This window comes from Aptenodytes forsteri, unplaced genomic scaffold (genome assembly GCF_000699145.1).
Source record: "Aptenodytes forsteri isolate BGI_AS27 unplaced genomic scaffold, ASM69914v1 Scaffold227, whole genome shotgun sequence".
NCBI lineage: Eukaryota > Metazoa > Chordata > Aves > Sphenisciformes > Spheniscidae > Aptenodytes > Aptenodytes forsteri.
Genome location: NW_008795365.1, coordinates 941,453 through 960,430, shown reverse-complemented (window position 1 = coordinate 960,430; position 18,978 = coordinate 941,453). Strand labels below are relative to the sequence as shown.

Here is an 18,978-nt window from a genome sequence, read left to right as displayed (position 1 = left end):
GCGGCGCGGGGGGGGGGGCCGGCCACGCGAACAGCCCGGACACGGCCACGCCGGTCGAGAGGGGGGAAAAGACAAGGCAGAAGCAACGCACCGGGCACCAGCCTCCACCAGGCCCGCCTCACAGCCGCCGCTGCCGCCATCACTGCCGCCATACCACCCTCTACAGCGCACCGCCCACAAGCAACGCCATTTCCGTCTGTGCGCTATTGCCTTCCGACCATAGCTGGCTGCCTGACCCTGCCGCCTGCACAAATGCGATCCGCTGGCCAATGGGGTCGCGGCCTGCTCTACCTGAGGCAGGCGATTAGCCGCTGCCTAGTCGCGGTCCCTTTATTTCAATAGCCTGTTGACGGAAGCGCGGGGCGTTTGGGTCGGGGGAAGCCGCCGGCGCGTCTCCGCTCTCCGTGTGGCGGTCCCGTCTTCCTCCGGCGGTTCGGCCGTGCCCGGCCGCGACCGTGACGGTCTCCGCATCGCTTCCTCGCAGCCCCGGTCTCACAGTGGAGGCTGATACCACCCCCGGGCTCCACGGGCGGCGGTGATGGCCGAGCCCAGTCTCGCGGTGCGGAGGAAGAGCCGCCCCGGCTCTGCCCGCAAGCGGAGCCGGGCCCCGGTGCAGCCTAGCGCCGTCTGCTCGCCGGTGGCTCGCAAGAGACCGAGCTCCGGTGGCGAGGGGCCCCCGGCGGAGACCCCGGTACGGGGATGGCGGGATGCGGGCGGGCTCCTAGGGCTAGGTGTCGAGGCGGGGGGACTCCGTCTGGGAGGGTGGCTTGGCCCAGACCCAGCCGTCGTGACGTTGGTCGGGGAGGTCCTTGCTTTGTATGAGAGGGGACGCGTTTTGGCTTTAAGTTCAAAAAAAATCCATCGCTACCAAGTAGCTATGCAGACATCGTGTCTACTTGTAGGTTAAAGCATGCATTCCTTTAGAAGTCAAGCTAGGCTTTCCTCACAAGCAACATCAGAACAACACTTAACTTACTTGTTAAGTTGGGGAAGACTTAAATGACTTGCGTCTGATGTGTGTGCTGTACAAGTTATGCTGCCTTCTTTGGTGTTACTTTGGAGTATTAATACTCATGTTTTTACAGTGCAGTAATGATAGTGAAGAAGATATGTTTGGCGACTATGACAGCTTTTATGGAAATGATTCTTTGCTAGCTCAAATTGATGATATAGAGCACAAATACCTGCAGGATAAAAATATCGACATTAAAGCAGCTGGAGAAATCATACTTGGGAATCTTCAGTCAGGAATTCACCAGAAAAAACAAGATAATTTTTCTACTTCAGAAAATATGCTTGTCCTTAAAGCTGACAAAGAGGATGCTTTCCAAATGAATGAAAATGACCCGGTGGATAGCAATCAAGAACCAACTGACTCTATTTTAGATGACTTGCCATCATCACAACTTTTGTATTTTGAGAAAATGGATGAACTTTCTGCTGGTTCTAGAATATCTCCAGTCTCAGAAAGGACGAATAAATGTGTGAATTCTTCCTCGGACAAAATCAGGAGTCCATCATCTTTTTGTCCTTATGCTGAACATGGGAACAGACCTACTGACTTCTCCTCAGACTCTAAGTGTGATTTATTTAAAACTGAGAGTCTTAAAGATCATCTGAAAAGTGCTATGACTGGAAATGCCAAAGTCCAGACTCTGCAGGTCTCTAAGACCAAGCAGCTTAAAGAAGCCGTTTTATCTGAAGAGATTTGTGTTGCTAGGAAAACTATTGAATCTTCTTCTGTTGATATAGGCCCTTTTTATGGATTACCTAGCAAAGTTAAAGATCTCTTCAGACAATTTCGAGGGATTGAAACGCTTTATGGTAATGTAACTAATGGTTTGTTGAAAAAAAAAATGCTAGTGAACTGTTGCCTGTTGTACCCATTACACTGCGAAAATATTTAAGGTAATATTTAATGTAAACCATGTTGGAAAGTGGTTGTTTTGTTTTATTAAGTGGTTATTTTGTTTTTTAGATGGGTAGGAAAAGTTGATATAGCTTATAGAATACTTAGGAAGGCTCGATCACTGAAAGCTTTTAGTGGTTTATTGAAGAAAAACTCTCAAACACCAGGCCTAAAGTGTTCTATATGACACATAGGCATTTTGATATTGACTAACATGCCCCTGTGAGTTGCTAATAATTCTTTTTTCATTTCACAGAATGGCAGCATGATTGCTTAATGTTAGAATCTCTACAGCAAAGAAAGAATTTAATATACTCATTGCCAACCAGTGGTGGAAAAACACTAGTAGCTGAAATAATAATTCTCCGAGAATTACTCTGCAGGCAGAAAGATGTTCTGATGATCCTGCCATATGTTGCCATTGTCCAAGAAAAGGTCTGGATACAGTGTTTCTGATACTGCTTATCTCTTCTGATATGCCTTGTTACTTGGCTGGTTTTAACACTAATGTTAGCAAACTCCATGCTTTTCATAAATATACAGTGGGAGGTGAGTGACTTCTCTCCTAAATGCTGCTCTGATGGTCAGTAATTTCGTAATAAAACAGACTTAAATTATGAGATGAAGATGCTGAGTTACAAAGTGAAGTGTGCTGAATTTTGAAATAATAGCTTTTTGCAATGTTATGTATAGTTCTGCAGTCTTAGAGCTGTACTGCCCAACTTGCTAAAGGAATGGTCTTGAAATAAAAACTAACTTTTTTTATATAAAGGAAAAGTTAATTTTAGAGAACAGATGTAACCCAAGCTTGAAAATATTTGTAAACACTTCAGCTTTGCAATTGGAAAAGGTAGTCATAGCTAATATGTTTTCACTAATTCAAACAGTTGATTGTGGTGTGGGTTGGTTATATGCATGCTGACTTCTGGAGGCAGCTCTGAAATCCAAAATAAGCATGAGTTTGTTCTCTAATTGATCATTTTTACAGGTTAGGGGTTTATCGAGTTTTGGGATAGAATTGGGTTTCCTGGTTGAAGAATACGCAGGAAGTAAAGGAAGATTTCCACCAATCAAGAGGAGAATAAAAAAGTCCCTTTATATTGCTACTATAGAAAAAGGACATGCTCTAGTGAATTCCTTAATTGAAACAGAAAGAATTGATGACCTCGGTCTGATTGTAGTAGATGAGGTATGCTACAAGATTTACTCAGATTTATAATATGCAATTTTTTATATTTATAATACACAATTATTAGCAAAGAGCAGGTTTTTGATTACTTGGTTTTGCTTTGAGTGTTTATCATGAAATTATTACTACTTAACTAAGTTTTTTCTGCATTGGTACATAATTCTGTAATATTGAAAGTTATTTTTCTTTAACTGAAGCATTTGTTGCCATATCAGGACAATAGATTCTATATTGAGAGATCTACTGTGTTTAGTGGTTGATGGTGAATTACTTAATAACTACTTGTCAATTAGACATCTCTAATGGATTAGAAAAAACATAAATAATTTTAATCATATTGAATGTATTTTATGAATCCTGGAACTGAACTCCTAAATGTGAAACCATGAGACTTTGGTGTTAATGACTAAATGAAACATTAAAAAAAGAAAAATACCAAGTAACATTTGACTGTGACAATTGCCCCTCATTCTGCTTTTTAATGGTGTGGCTGGGTTGTGCTACTAAGGGTTATTGTGGGGTTGAATCACATGTATAACATCTAGCAGGGATGTTTTATTCATGGAATGCTTCAGGCTGACTGACCTTACTTTAACACAGTAGCTTCTAAACAGAAGGCAGCTTAAGAATTAACTTCTACTTTTTCTGGAAGTAGCTGGCCGCTAGAAATTTTTTTTATATTAACTTCCACTGTAGGTGTTGCTTAAAAGATGATTTGTTTACAATTGCTTTAGGCTGGTGAATATAAAGATCGCCACACTGACTGTTTACTGTCAGGAGTTAACTGTGTTGGTTATGGTCTAGTTAAATGGAAGGTAAATCTTGTTATCTACTTTTGCTCTTGGGTCTGTTTTTCCGTGATTCTTAAATGTTTCAGTGAAGCTATACTTCTGGAAGGAGCTTAGCAATCAAAATTTACCAGAGGGATATCATGAGGAAGTCCAACAAGGACATTCCTATAATATTTGTTTAGGACTACATAACTTGTTTTTTTGTAGAAATACTCTTAACTCAGTAATATTCTTGCTTTTTTTTTTTCCCTTCTGTGCACAGTTGCATATGCTTGGTGAGGGAAGTCGTGGAGCAACACTGGAAATTACTCTTGCGAAAATTCTTTACACTAGTAGTAAGTCATGGCTGCAGTTAATGGTGTTAAAATATTGTAGCGATGGCATCTCTAGAGAAAAGTCATACTTTTGCTTTCTGGATTTGTGGTGTTCTGGCCACTTTTGAAAAACATGACATGACTCCATGCAGTAACAGATTTTACTCATTTAAGTGTTAGTCAGTTGACCCTGTAATGATGGGCTCGGTGTTTTTGAAGCTTTTTTGATATTTCTCTGAGAAATCCTGAGTATTGTCAAATGTCTTCCATTTCTTCATAGGAGCCCCTTAGCCATTCCAATTAACTGCTTCTATAGAGAAGGATTCCTTTTTTATGTTTACGTCTCAGGTAATATTTCTTAGCTATATTCCCCTTTGTTGTGGTTTAACCACAGCTGGCAACTAAGCACCACACAGCTGCTTACTCACTCCCCTCTCCTGTGGGACAAGGAGAAAATAGAAGGAAGGTGAAAAGACTTATGGATTGATATAGAGACAGTTCAAGGCAGGCAGGTGTTCAGCCATCCCCAGGAAAGCAGGGCTCCATCACGCGTAACGGCTACTTGGAAAGACAAATGCCATCACTCCGAAAGTCCCCCTTTTCCTTCTTCCCCCAGCTTTTATTGCTGAGCATGACGTCATATGGTGTGGAATATCCCTTTGGTCAGTTGGGGCTAGCTGTCCTGGCTGTGTCCCCTCCCAACTTCTTGTGTACCCCCTGCCTACTCGCTGGTGGGGTGGGGTGAGAGGCAGAAAAGGCCCTGACTTTGTCTAAGCACTGCTCAGCAATAACTGAAACATCCCTGTATTATCAACACAGTTTCCAGCACGAATCCAAAATATAGCCCCATACTAGCTACTGTGAAGAAAATTAACTCTACCCCAGCCAAAACCAGCACACCCTTCAAACCTGCTACTTTAGCATTTGAAAAGACTAATGATGAAGAAGCAGGCTTATGAATTAAATACTGAGCAGAAGTGTTAAAAATTGTGAACATGGCAATAAATTAATCTCAACTTCTGTTTTACAGAAAACACGCAAATCATTGGCATGAGTGCAACTTTAAATAACGTTGCAGACCTGCAGAAGTTCCTGCAAGCGGAGTACTATACTAATAATTTTAGACCGGTCTGTATACAAGATACCATAAACTAGTAAAGAAGATATTTGGCTTTAAAATTATAGCAAATCTGTTTAGGATCGTATCACAGCTTTTGTGCTTAATTTCACGGTGTAATGTAATATAATGCCTGCTACTTCTTGCGGTTGTACCAATACAATAAATAGCACTATGCACTTGTAAATGCACAAATGCAAGTACCTTTATATTGTTGTGTTAAGCCATTTATGTCTTTTTAACTAAACCAATTTCTAAATTACACTTACTGTGATAAATCAGTACAGTTCATTTGATATAACTAGAATCTGTACTACTGGTGCTTGCATGCTGTCATGACAATGGTTTATGAATAGTTCAGGGGATACAACATTTGTCATACTCTTCGTTATTAGACACTTTCTCAAGGCAGATAATAAAAACAATTAACTTATGAAAAAATCCTTCACGGTGTGGAGTGTGTGCTTGTGTGCATGCAAGTATGTATGTATATGATGCTTAGAAAAAACATTAGCTGTACATCAATAATAGCTTAATCTTCAGAGAAGACTTGGTAGTTTAACTAAAGTTTCTGTTTATGGCTTATATCTCCCTAGGTAGAATTAAAGGAATACATAAAGATACGAGACACCATTTACGCAGTTGACAGCAAAACAGAAAATGGCTTTACTTTTTCACGTTGTCTTAATTTCAAGGTAAAACCAAAGTGTTTATAGTTTCTTTGAACTACAGTTATGAAATTTATTATTTTACACTGATTTGCTTACAGAGCTTTTACCAAATAAATTACTTAAACATTATAGTTCATTTGTAATACCTATAAGAAAGAAAATGGTAGGCTTTGGAGAGGAAAAGGGCCTTTAAAATACTGAACGTTTAACTTGATTTTCACTTCTTTACTGCTCTTTAAGGTAGAGGTTTCTTCAGTATTTTGACATGTGAAGAGCAATGGGTTTGAGTTTTCCAGATGCCCAATGCTTTACGTGTTTGGGTAGATTTTCTCAACAGTTGATCATTCTTAAATGATACTGAAAGAAGACTTTTTTTTTTTAGTTTTTGTCGGCTTATTACTGCCTTGTAGGGATTCATTTCAATCTTTAAAAAGAAAAATGTGTGTTATGGTAGACTGCCAGTAGCACAAGTAACATCACTATGGTGTCACTGAAAGAAATTGATTCTTACATCCATGTATCCCTCAGTTCAAGCTAGATGTGTTAATAAACTTTTTCAAGTGAGGATTGCGAGAAAAGCTTATCCTACAATTTTTTTCAATTTTGTCATGTTAAAGCAAATGGGAGTATTCTAGCGAAGGTTGAGAACAAGCATTGAATACTTAGTTTATGACTTAATTTCTAAGTTTAAATGTTTGTCAATCTGTGTTTATGATAGTATTCTAGTAATCTGGAGAAAGCAGATCCTGACCACATCATTGCACTGGTTACTGAAGTTATTCCTAAATATTCCTGCCTAATCTTTTGTCCTACTAAAAGGAACTGTGAAAATGTGGCTTCAATGGTGTGCAAGTACCTCAAGAAGTAAGTTTCTGTCGTGATTTTTTAATTATATATGGAATAATTGGTCAGAATTTAGGATTTATCTTCTAGTTTGCAAGTGACTTTTCCTGGTGATCAGAAGTAAATATTTTGAATACGGAATCATGTAAAGTTAACTGCATAAATGATAGCAAACTGTTCAAGGCTCATGAAACAAATGTTTTACCAAAAAAAAAAATCTTATTTTTTAAACAAACTATTTGAAAAAATGGTTATTAGAGGACAAATAATAAAAAAGGAAAAGCATACTAAATTAATATAATGCTGTGTCCCTTTGGCACTGGTCTCTGCAAGCTTAGAAAACAAACATTCTCTCTATAGCCCGGTATTTGGTCATGTATGTTACTAGTTGATTGAGTATCTGTGTTCTGTACCTACTTTGTGAATGTAAGTTGTAAAATCTAAACAGGCTTTGTTAATATAGAAAAGAAAGACTTATGTTTGGTTTCATTTAAATGTGATTTGATCAACTCATAATGGTCTAGCAAAGTTAGATTTTATGTAGGAAGAAATTATATTAAAAAAACAAAACCTCTCCCTTGCTATCAAAATTGAAACCATTTTTGATGTACCTATAATCTTCACTACGAGCTAATACTGTCCCTATTTCCTTTCTTCAGTGCACTCGATACTCACACCCAGTCAGTGTTTGGTCCCTTCTGTACCTGTGCTTAGAAACAAGAAAAGAGCTCTATTGCAACTTAATCAGTCTCCTGTGTATTGCTATTTTAAAGTTACTGGAAATAACTATTTCTTCAACCTAGATGTTAGAGGAATGGATAATAAACAGAAATAGACAGTAAGCATGTCTCTTGATTTTTTTAAGTAGTTAATGATTGATCAAAGTCTAAAGAAATGCTTTTCCTCCTCCAAGAGAATTTAGAGCTCACAGAGAGAAAGAGAAACAAGATCTCATCAAGAATCTAAAGAATATTGGAAATGGAAGTGTCTGTCCTGTTCTGAAGCAAACAATCCCTTTTGGTATTGCCTATCACCATAGCGGCCTTACAAATGATGAAAGAAAAAGTATAGAGGAAGCATATTCTGCAGGTGTCCTGTGTCTACTTGCTTGCACAGCTACTTTAGCTGCTGGAGTCAACCTGCCAGCTAGAAGGTTAGTAACTGAAACATATTTTATTGTTGCATTGATTTTTGCTTTGTAAAAAAAATTGCTTTAATAAGTTGGAAGTATCGGTGCTATTTAAAGTATGTTTCTGCTTTTACTAGCAAATTGGAAGCGTAAGGGATTTTGTGTTCAACTCAGGACACAAGACTGCAAAGTTTTTATGTAGGAAATGTGAATCAGTAGCAAGTCCCTCAGAATGCATAGCTGAAGAGCACTTACCTAAATGGATTAAAGAAATTTTAATAAATTGAGGAAATGCTTCAGTATTTTAGTAATGTTATCCAGAAGAATAAGGAATTCATGGTGGTTTCCTTAGATATTGTCCTAAGAACAGTGTTTAAATTGTAAAATAAATCTTTTCTAAGGACATACAGTTTGAATATGTTTTAACACAAAAATGTGTTCTCTTCTTATACAAGTGCTGATGATATGGCTGCTGTACTCTGTATGACCAAAAACTGTTTGCTAAGAATCCAGTTTTGTGTGCATATATGTTGGAATACCGCATCTGAGGGGAGAAAAAAAAATTCATACAGACAATTGTTGTCTTTCTAGCATAACTGATGTATGGTCAGTGTTGCTTATGTTTTTTAGTAGGGTTTGTTTTATATCTCAGTGACTTTTCACTCTTAAACTCAGGCCTTTGGGTAAATGTAAAGACTAGTTCCAAAGGTTCTGCAAACATAATAAACATGGCTTATCATTCAATAAACCTTAAATTGTTAAATGTTTTCCTGGTTGATTTACACATCTGTTCAATCAGCATTTGATTTTTATTAGTTACTAAGCCGGGGCATATATAAAGAGTGCATTTGTAAAATTTTATTGCTGCTTTAGTAATTTTAATATAAAGCATAACTTACTAAAGACTTCTTTACAGGGTTATTCTCAGAGCTCCTTATGTTGCTAATGAATTCCTGAAGAAGAACCAGTATAAACAAATGATTGGCAGAGCTGGTCGAGCTGGTATTGACAGTGCTGGAGAAAGTATTCTCATAGTGCAAGAAAAAGACAAACACTTGGTAATTTTTACAAAGCTGTTGGTAATTTAAATTGTTGGATTTAGTTGGTGGGGTAAACAGGAGGAGCTGAGCTGCCTAGCTTAATTTTTGTTCACTACTTAACATTGCAAGTATTTGACTTACGTAGTAATACCTATAATTATATATATAGAAAATACCTATAATTATAATACCTAAAACCTTTGTGGTTTGTTTTCAGACGTGAACTGTAAACTTCAAATGTCTACACTTATTTTCTTTATAAGCTGAATCATGTGTATCAGTATTTTTAAAAGTGTAAAACTAATGTATAAATATTTTCGCTGAACTAACACATTTCTCACTCTTTTTAGGTTCAGGATTTAATTAACAGTCCTTTGGAGAATTGTTACAGCAATCTTCTGCTAGAGTTGACCAAGGGAATGCAGAGCCTGTTGTTATCTTTGGTCGGACTTAAGGTATCAGTTAACTCTTCTCTGTGAGTAACTTAAGTGCTTGGGAATGCAAAGAAAATCTTATCCGTTGATTCTATAGAAAAAACAGACTTTTTAAACAGATTGGCTCACAAGTTCAGAACAGCTTCTAATCAGATAAGAAGGACAAAGATTTGATTAGTCTTTTTATTTAACTCAGTTATCAAGTAATCATGTAACATGACAATTTCCTTATCTGTAAAAGTCAATTATATCCACCTTATGATACATTACAGTAGTAATAATATTTCAATTTTGATACTTGATTCAAAATAAAAATAGAAACAGTGGAAACAAATTAACATGATGCAGTAGCTAGAATAATAGAACAGATGGTGAGCAGTCCTGTCAGTTCCATCATAGACTGTCTATCATTCTATCTGTTGTCATGTATTTCTGTAGAATCACATTAACAGGATATCAAATTGCTTCTCTAGTCAGATTTTTTCATAGTAGTAATAATATTTCAATTTTGATACTTGATTCAAAATAAAAATAGAAACAGTGGAAACAAATTAACATGATGCAGTAGCTAGAATAATAGAACAGATGGTGAGCAGTCCTGTCAGTTCCATCATAGACTGTCTATCATTCTATCTGTTGTCATGTATTTCTGTAGAATCACATTAACAGGATATCAAATTGCTTCTCTAGTCAGTAAATTTTTTCATATAGCTTATGAAATGTGTTATGACACCTTTAAGCATGCTAATCACTTGCAAAACTGATGCAGATAGCAGTTACCCATGAGGAAGTCGACAATTTTATGTGCAGTACTTTGCTGGGTGTTCAGCAGCAGCTGCTGTCTAAAGAGAAGAGCCTCTCAGAGATAATTAAAGATGGGCTAGAAAATCTAATAGAAAAAGGACTCCTAAAAGGAAGAATATCTGAGAAGGACCACAATTCCAAATGTACACTAACAATCACGCTGTTGGGTAAAGCTACATATAAAGGTAAGACTTTTTTATTTTTATTATAACCTTTATTTCAACAAACCCTTTCATCTGAGCCTTATCTCAATTTGATATGTTTTCCCATCTGCAATGAAAAATAAGTTGAGAGTCAGTTTTGATTACTATATGATGTGCTGGACTGAAAATGGGAATGAACAAGTAGTGCATGACTGAACATGATGGGAATGACGTGTAATAACATTGGTCACGATGGGAGTAAAACCAGAACTGTATCCCCAAAAAATGATTTAAAGATTTGATTTAGTGATTGTAATCAAAATGGCTCACGACCTGATTTTATAATTCATTGTTATGAACAGGTATTGTGAACAGGGGGATTTCTTGACATAGAGGGAAGCTTAAGGAGGGAAAGGCAGCATGTGACGTGTAGACCAATTGTAATAAAGCAGAGAGTATATCAGGAAGTTCTGTTTTCCTGTCATAGCATAAAGATACAGGGTATGGAACGCAATTGGAATAGGATGAATCTCTGAAAGATTCCTTCAGTCTACAAGATTGTTCCAGGATTTCACTAAAGCCAAGGCAATTCACAAACACTCCCAAAACCACACACAGAACGGACATACATGGAAATAGGTGACTGCCTTTCCTCGGTTCTGTTTCACTGCTCATGTTAGGTTAGAGCAGTTATTCAGGTTACTGTTATTTCTCTTCAATTCAGATGATGTAACAAGCTTTTGTGGAAGATGAAGGAAATACTGACTATGTTAAAATCAATTACACTTAACTCTGTATGCCTGTTTAAAATTGCAATACATTGTGTGTGCTTATTATAGGGTCTATAGACTTGGCATACTGCAGTCTTCTTTACAGAGAATTGAAGAAAGGTTTGGAAGGGCTGATTCTTGAAAGCAATCTTCATCTTCTATATCTGGCAACTCCATATGATATGACTTCTAACTGTAGCCCAGATTGGATGATATACTTGAGACTGGTGAGAATTTACTAGCAAACATGCATTGGGGCATATAATAATCCTGCTTATTAAATTTTAAGTTTATACACGTAGGAAATGTAGAAAGTGGGGTAGCAATTTGATGAAAAGTTGATATGCTATTTTATTTTCAGTCACATGGCAGAAGTGCTTTCCTGTATTGCATAAAAACCTAAGTTCTCTTTTGCATCTGTAATATTTGACCCTGTTTGGGGGAAACGGTGGCATGAAACACATCTCTTGAGTTGCCAGTATTCCAAGTCCTGACTCTAATGTTGGTGCTAGCCTTGCCATCACCAGAGTCTGGTTAATCTTAAACAAGACTTTCCTATAAACTAGTTATATGTAACCACATCATTGTAGTCTTGCAAGAAAACCACTATTAAATTAATGAAGAGCCATATTTACCTTCTGATTTAATCTGTAGTTTAGGGAGCAAAATCCACTAGAGAATGTTAAGTCTTAGTCTTTGTCTGAGTCTAATGCTTAACTCCAGCGATGATTGCCACTATTACACTGTGACCAATACCTTCCTACAGGCTACTATGCTTATGTCAGCCTTAGCAGCACAGCCCTTATCCTAGTCTTGCACACTCTGTAAGATCCACCCATAATTCAGCTACTCCCTTTTCTGTAAAGTGCTGTATACTAGGGGTAGCACTAAAATCTATTTCATTTTGTTAAAATGTGGCATTCAGAGATGGACAGTTACAGATAATTCAAACAAGTAGGCAAAGAAGCTGCAGATCTGACTGTCTAGTGACTATAGTACTAGTCTAGTGACTAAGTACTATATAGAGATATTGAAAAACATTGTTTCACTTTGAGTAATAGACTTGTGTTTTCTATAATATTAAGAGAACTAAATATCTGAAAATTCTTCATAAAATCTTATTTTAGTTCAACCAGCTAAGTGCAGCAGAGCAAAAAGTAGCAGATGCTGTGGGAGTACCTGAAAGCTTTATTACAAAAAAGGCGCCTGGTCAAGCCATCAGAAAGGTAGGCTGGAGATTTTTCATACCTAAGATGACAATTTAGTCATTTCATTTGATTATTTACAAATTCTAGATTATTTTTCTGCTAGTGTTCTTTATTACTGTTCTACTTATTAAGGTTCTTTTAACTTCATTGGTTGGTTTTTCTTAATGTTGTTTAATGTCTTTGGGTATAATAGACATGTTTTAGATGTTAGGGATGAAAAGAATTTCCTTGTAGCACTAACAGAATATCTTGAATGTGCTATTGGCTCTGAATTCTAACTTGCTTTCTTCCTAGAATGTGGACAGTGTTGTGGTGAACAGGCTCTACCTGTCGTTTGTCCTTTATACCCTACTGAAAGAGACCAATATATGGAGCGTTTCAGAGAAATTTAATATGTCCCGAGGATATGTGCAAAATCTCCTTAATTCTGCTGCCTCATTTGCCTCCTGTGTTCTACATTTCTGTGAGGTAGTGTTAAATGAATTCCAATAAATTCTTTGGGGTTGGTTTTGCAAAATCTGGAGTTTTGTTCTTTTACGTTAGAACTGAACATAGGTGTTGTATTTCACCTTTCCTCTGCAAAACTGTTTTTTTCACCTTTCCTGTTCAAAATTATTTTTCCTGTTATCCTGGCTTTGGCTGGGATAGAGTTAATTAAACTATGACACCTGTTCAGAAAAGCATGCTCGTACAGTGATATGTCTTATATTAAAAGTAAGCTTTATGCACTGAGAATGTGAAAATATACAAACTGTACAGGGCATTGATCAGTGTCAGCACTGTTGGTGAAATAATTGACAGTTTTACCTTTCTCTTGGAAGTAAGGCCATCTGGTTGTGGAATGTCATCTCAGGAAAACAGCTGACTCGGTTTGTTATCTTGTTTTTTTCCGCTACTGAAATAATGCATTGCTTATCCTTCAGAACTGCCCCAACTTTGAGATGTTCAGCTCAAGAGTGCTGAATACAACTCTGCAACTAGCTGAAAGAATAACTAGAAATAATGGGTGCTTCCCCTGTCTAAAAGCCAAATACATGCTTGTTGCCATAGCAGAGCTCTTATGAGTCATACCCCCCAAATACAGAACTTAAGATCTGATTTTTAGTGATCTTTGTCTCTGCAGGAATTGGAAGAATTCTGGGTTTATAAAGCCTTGCTGACAGAACTTACCAAGCAGTTGACATACTGTGTTAAGACAGAACTCATTCCTCTGATGGAGGTAGCAGGGGTTCTAGAGGTTAGTAAACCTGGCTTTGTGAGATTTTTTTCAATGTAAACTTGTATGCTAAGTGTTACTGTGCCTTTCAAGTGTATCTGGAAGATCAAGCTAGTTTTTCATTGAGAATTTGGCATAGCGCAGATATCCCACAACAGTCCCGGAGGTTGGGGGAAAAGTGGTCTGTTGAGGAAATGTGAGCTGGAGCCAATAATGTTTTTCTTCTGGCTGCTACCACAGCAACAGTGAAAATGCTGTATTTGGACAATAATTTAGCTGTATACTCAGTTGGAAAACAGAGTCCAGGTTTCTTTTGTGGTAAAGATTCTTCAGTTCATGGGAGTAAACAGCAAGAAGAATTTACATATTTAGTTAAGTTAGAAGATCCTCACAGAAATATGTGAAGTCCTATTGGGAACTTAGGCTTTTACAATCACTTGCAGTGCTGCCTGTATTTTAAATAAGAAACTTAACCGGTCTCTGAATCAAAGACTCCTATTAAAGTAGAAAATCTTTTTGGGCTTCAGTGCAAGGTTCTAAGTAATCACTGGACCGCTTTGCAAAATGATCTAACTTGCCTGTTCAGCCTATTGTAGAATCAGTTCGTCAGCAAACCATTGAATTTAGTGGCAGTAAGGTTTTATTCTGAGAAGCTAAACAATGATGGAAGACTTAGAGCCTAATGGGTTTTTTTTATATGTCAAATTTTCTGAATTGGATGCAAAAGGTAAGTAGTCTTTTTTTTTCATGGCTCACTCCATATGGGAGCATTTCTTTGTAAGGGCAAAAACAGCCTAGACAGCATGATTCTGCTGAAGTTGTATTTTAAAGATGACTCTTCAAAATTATTGCTATAACCAAGGTACTTCTGCACTGGAGTTAAAACTCTACCGACAGCTGATATTTGTAGCAGGTAGACTGTCATCTTGAACAGACATGATTTGTTTAGATATCTGTGGAGGAAATAATAAAATCAATCTTAAGGTTACTGTAGTGAAAGAGAAAATTATTTTCTGCACATTTACTTGCACAGTTTTCAAAGAGCAATCTAAAACCTTTTCATGAGATTTAAGTCATTAGTGGGGAAAGATTCTGCGTTATCAGTCATACTGTGCATATAACAGCCAAACAGAGCACAGAAAATATTTGCTGGCAATTAGTGGTTATTTTTGGTGAAATTAATGATACCTACTTCACATCAATGAACATGCATAGTTATCATGGAAGAAGATAATATATTCTAAGTTGTTACCTGTTGGATGCTAAAAAAACCCCACATATGCCATGAAATAAATGTCTTTCTATTCCTTGTTGTCTTTAAAAGAGGCAAGGGGAAAAAAACAAAAGGTAATTGACCAAATGTTTGGAGGTGTAACACTTCTTCATCAAATGGGTATTATTTCATACCTTGGGATACTAAAGCCTTGGGTATACTAAATTACTGCATTACTAGTGTAGAAATGCATTTTAATTTAAACTTTGTAAAGTTCTAGCAGCATTTGTTTTGCAAAAGAAATGTTTGCCCGGAGACCCTCTGTTAAGCAAATACTGCTTGACCTACCTTACATAGCAACAGGATCAAACCAAGCTGAGAAGCAGGTAATGCACACCCCCTTACACTGGTGATAATCAAATTCCAGAGAATCTCTCCTGTATATGTGAGCTCACAGCCATGACTTTGCACAAAACTAGAGAAATAAGAAAGATACTGTGATACTAAAGGAAAAATTATCTATAAGCTTGAAACAGGGAAGTGTAGTCTTTTCTGGAATTCTGTGAAAGCTCTGTTCTGTGAAAATTCTGTTAAAAAAAAAAAAATTCAGATAAAATCAGCCCTCCTATCACTTAGACACCTCCAAAGAATGTGAGACAGTCATTCCTGTCAGTGACAGTGAATGCAGAAAACACGATAACAAAAGAGGATGGCAAAGTCAGCACCATCTAGGCTCAGAGAAAATAATGATGAATGGGTTCCTAAGAACTGGGTGAGATTGTATGGGGAGGTAAATCTTAGCAGTAAAGCTGTATTTTGGGGGAGTAAAGATTCTCAGTGAGTATTCATGTTCTTAGAAAGATAAATGAAAGAGAATTGGATTGATATGCGAAGATGAAATGTTTGAGGTTGGTGCAGCGATTGGCACTTAATGGTAATTCTTATTGCCTGTTCTAATAATCTAACACAATTTTGGACTTGCAGGCACGAGCAAAACAACTTTATAATGCAGGATACAAAACTTTAGCACACTTGGCTAATGCAAATCCAGAAACTCTGGTCAAGATGATTGAGCACTTGTCACGACGTCAAGCCAAACAAATTGTTTCATCTGCAAAGGTAAGTTAGAAACAAAGTTATAAAAACCTCCTTCAGAACTTCAGTATGTCAAAAGTGGATGTTTGAATGACATTAAAAGTGAAGGATTCAGTTTACTAGTAAAGGCATTAGTGGATATTTGTGACCCAAATACTGATCTGTATTAAGAATATATTGAAATATTTTCTTGACAATATCATTTATCTAAGATGGTTAAGCGTAATGAATTGAGCAATTGCTGACCTTCATGCTCCTGAATGATGGGCAAACTTAAACTTTTCTTAAAACAATTTGTTATATACAGGATAGTGGAAAGTTGTGCTCTTTTTCAGAGGGGAAGCAAAGGACAAAAATGTTTGACAGCTTGTCTGATGAAATGTGGGAATTAAATTACTACCTCAGTCTCTGTGCTGAGTCATCATAACTGAAAATGCTCAATTCTGCCAATACTTCAGGACTTACAGAAATTCTAGTGGTGGTTGTGATAAAAGAACAGGATTTTCAGGACTGTAGAAATGGAAACCAACAAGGTATAGGGTTAACCTCACCTATTTAGGTTGCTTTTGTCATGCCCTGTTATTCTTTCCTTTCTAATTGTTTTCCATTCTGAATATGCATCATGAGAAGGGGCTTCACTTAATATCTACCTCTAAGGCACACTTAGTGCCTTAGGCACACATAAATAATCCAAGGGAAAGGATCTGTAACAAACATTGAGTTGTACCTAAACAAAAAATACAGGAAGTATTTTATTTATCAAGTGGTAGTATTTTCTCTCCTCAATCTCCATTAATCATCTGCTGTTGTAATGGCATTGGCTTCATGTTTGATTCTGCTAAAATAGCAAGCTTTCAGTAAAGTAAGGGAATGCCTAGAATAAATGAATGGGTAGTTGGTGTGAAAATGATGCAGTCAATAACAAAGTCTTGGTTTGTATATTCTCACAGAGTAAAAGTACTAACTTTGGGGTTTATGCACTTAAAAAAAGGTCATGGCCATTTAATGTTGTTTTAGGCTCCTTACTGCTTTTTTTGCTTCTGTGTGAGCCAAAAGAAAGGGATATATGCAGATTCCTCATCTATATCAGTGCCAAATCCAGCAATCTAGCTTACTCTCATGCTCAGATATTAAACTGTTGGAGTTTTCTCTAACTGCGAAGTTAGAAGAGTGCTTGCACGTGTTATGCTACACACGCTACTGGGGGACTGTTAGACTCCAACTGCCAGCAACAAACAGTTCAGGGCAGTAGATTAAACAGTTGCTAATATCGGGGGTCCTATATGTCTGATGTAAAATGCTGAAGTAAGAAATTGTTTTATAAAGCAAGAAATTGGCAACTTGGCAGGCACAACTTACAAATCACAGAATCATTAAGGTTGGAAAAGACCTCTAAGATCATCGAGTCCAACCATCAACCCAACACCACCATGTCCACTAAACCGTGTCCCTAAGCGCCTCATCTACTCGTCTTTTAAATACTTCCAGGGATGGGGACTCAACCACTTCCCTGGGCAGCCTGTTCCAATGTTTCACCACTCTTTCAGTAAAGACATTTTTCCTCATGTCCAATCTAAACCTCCCCTGGTGCAACTTGAGGCCATTTCCTCTCGTCCTATCGCTTGTTACTTGGGAGAAGAGACCGACACCCACCTCGCTACAACCTCCTTACAGGTAGTTGTAGAGAGCGATGAGGTCTCCCCTCAGCCTCCTTTTCTCCAGGCTAAACAACCCCAGTCCTCAGAAGACTTGTTCTCCAGACCCCTCACCAGCCTCGTTGCCCTTCTCTGGACACGCTCCAGCACCTCAACATCCTTCTTGTAGTGAGGGGCCCAAAACTGAACACAGTATTCGAGGTGCGGCCTCACCAGGGCCGAGGACAGGGGCACAATCACTTCCCTACTCCTGCTGGCCACACGATTTCTGATACAGGCCAGGATGCCATCGGCCTTCTTGTTTTGACAGGCAGCTTTCCAGCCACTCTTCCCCAAGCCTGTAGCGCTGCATGGGGTTGTTGTGGCCGAAGTGCAGGACCCGGCACTTGGCCTTGTTGAACCTCATACAGTTGGCCTGGGCCCATCGATCCAGCCTGTCCAGGTCCCTCTGCAGAGCCTTCCTACCCTCGAGCAGATCAACACTCCCGCCCAACTTGTTGTCATCTGCAAAATAAATGTTTATTCCAACATGGAGAATAAATGTTTAAGGTTAAAAATGCTCGTTAACAGTTCTAGACAAAACTGTTTATGTTCTGTTAAATTTTGTGTATTATGTGATGGCAGAACTGAGAAAACTAGCTGTGTACTGTATGAATTTGTGTAAGTGTTCTTCATATGGGTATACACTAAACAATAAAAAAATGTTGGTAGTAGTACTTGTGAAAATGTTAGTCCTTTGAGGCAAAGATACTGCAGTCCTGTGAGCAGCAGCAGCAGAAGTTTTTTACAGACCAAATGCAAGTTTGGAAAGAAGCATTGGTGTTTTAACCTAACAGTTATAGGTAATGCTTGTGTTTGTTTCTGATTTGTCCTGTGAGCAGCAGCAGCAGAAGTTTTTTACAGACCAAATGCAAGTTTGGAAAGAAGCATTGGTGTTTTAACCTAACAGTTATAGGTAATGCTTGTGTTTGTTTTCTGATTTTTTTTTTTTCCATTATAGATGCTGCTGAGTGAAAAAGCTGAGGCTTTACAAGAAGAAGTTGAAGAACTCTTAAAGGTGCCTGCAGATATCCCAGGGACCTACTGACCAATTGTCATGAAGAAAAATCATGAATCTGAAAATTGGGATATTTTTTAAATTTTTTAACTTTCCTGTGTAAAGCTGCTGTAACTATGATAAATATTAAATGTCTTTTGTATACCTCAGTTTTGTGTGAGTTCTGAGTTCAGAATGTTTCTTGGAAAGCTGACTTCATTTGAAGGTTTTGATTATGAACCTCTTGAGCAATAGGCTCGAATCAAAAGATGTGATCTTAATTCATTCCTGGTTTTAGACATAGCCCTGGCAGTGCTTTGGGGACTGGACTAACTGCCTGGTGTGTGTACTTCTGCCTAGAGCTTTTTTTTATAGCTGACTTAAATAATGCCTTTTCATTG

At 37.8% G+C, this 18,978-nt stretch overlaps 2 protein-coding genes across 3 annotated transcripts in view; one reads left to right on the top strand and one right to left on the bottom strand.

Moving 5' to 3' along the window:
* The window catches only part of MRPS18C (mitochondrial ribosomal protein S18C), a 2,580-nt gene extending 2,412 nt beyond the window's left edge, over positions 1-168 (bottom strand). Inside the window, exon 1 of the mRNA XM_009280235.2 lies at positions 92-168. Coding sequence (XP_009278510.1) covers positions 92-152 — 61 coding nt within the window. The 5' untranslated portion in view covers positions 153-168. The remainder of the gene's footprint in view (positions 1-91) is intronic.
* Positions 169-538: 370 nt separating this feature from the next.
* Positions 539-18,740, top strand: HELQ (helicase, POLQ-like). 2 transcript variants are annotated; one of them, XM_019472335.1, is made up of 18 exons: positions 539-691; positions 1,086-1,824; positions 2,166-2,344; positions 2,898-3,098; positions 4,152-4,224; positions 5,234-5,331; positions 5,917-6,015; positions 6,710-6,855; positions 7,748-7,987; positions 8,880-9,021; positions 9,354-9,458; positions 10,207-10,426; positions 11,224-11,381; positions 12,282-12,380; positions 12,657-12,830; positions 13,486-13,599; positions 15,776-15,910; positions 18,542-18,740. In XM_019472335.1, exons 1-18 carry the CDS (start codon positions 539-541, stop codon positions 18,626-18,628), a joined length of 3,162 nt encoding a protein of 1,053 aa, XP_019327880.1. In that variant the 3' UTR covers positions 18,629-18,740. The 2 variants fall into 2 exon arrangements, with proteins under 2 accessions (XP_019327880.1, XP_009278508.1); XM_009280233.2 differs by having other exon boundaries at positions 2,166-2,355; positions 2,903-3,098.
* Positions 18,741-18,978: the final 238 nt, after the last annotated feature.

Coding starts and splice junctions, on each gene's coding strand:
- HELQ (XM_009280233.2), top strand. CDS start 539: ATGGCCGAGCCCAGTCTCGCGGTGCGGAGGAAGAGCCGCCCCGGCTCT. Junction 12,381..12,656: donor CTGGTCAAGCCATCAGAAAG/GTAGGCTGGAGA, acceptor CTTTCTTCCTAG/AATGTGGACAGTGTTGTGGT. Junction 12,831..13,485: donor GTGTTCTACATTTCTGTGAG/GTAGTGTTAAAT, acceptor TTGTCTCTGCAG/GAATTGGAAGAATTCTGGGT.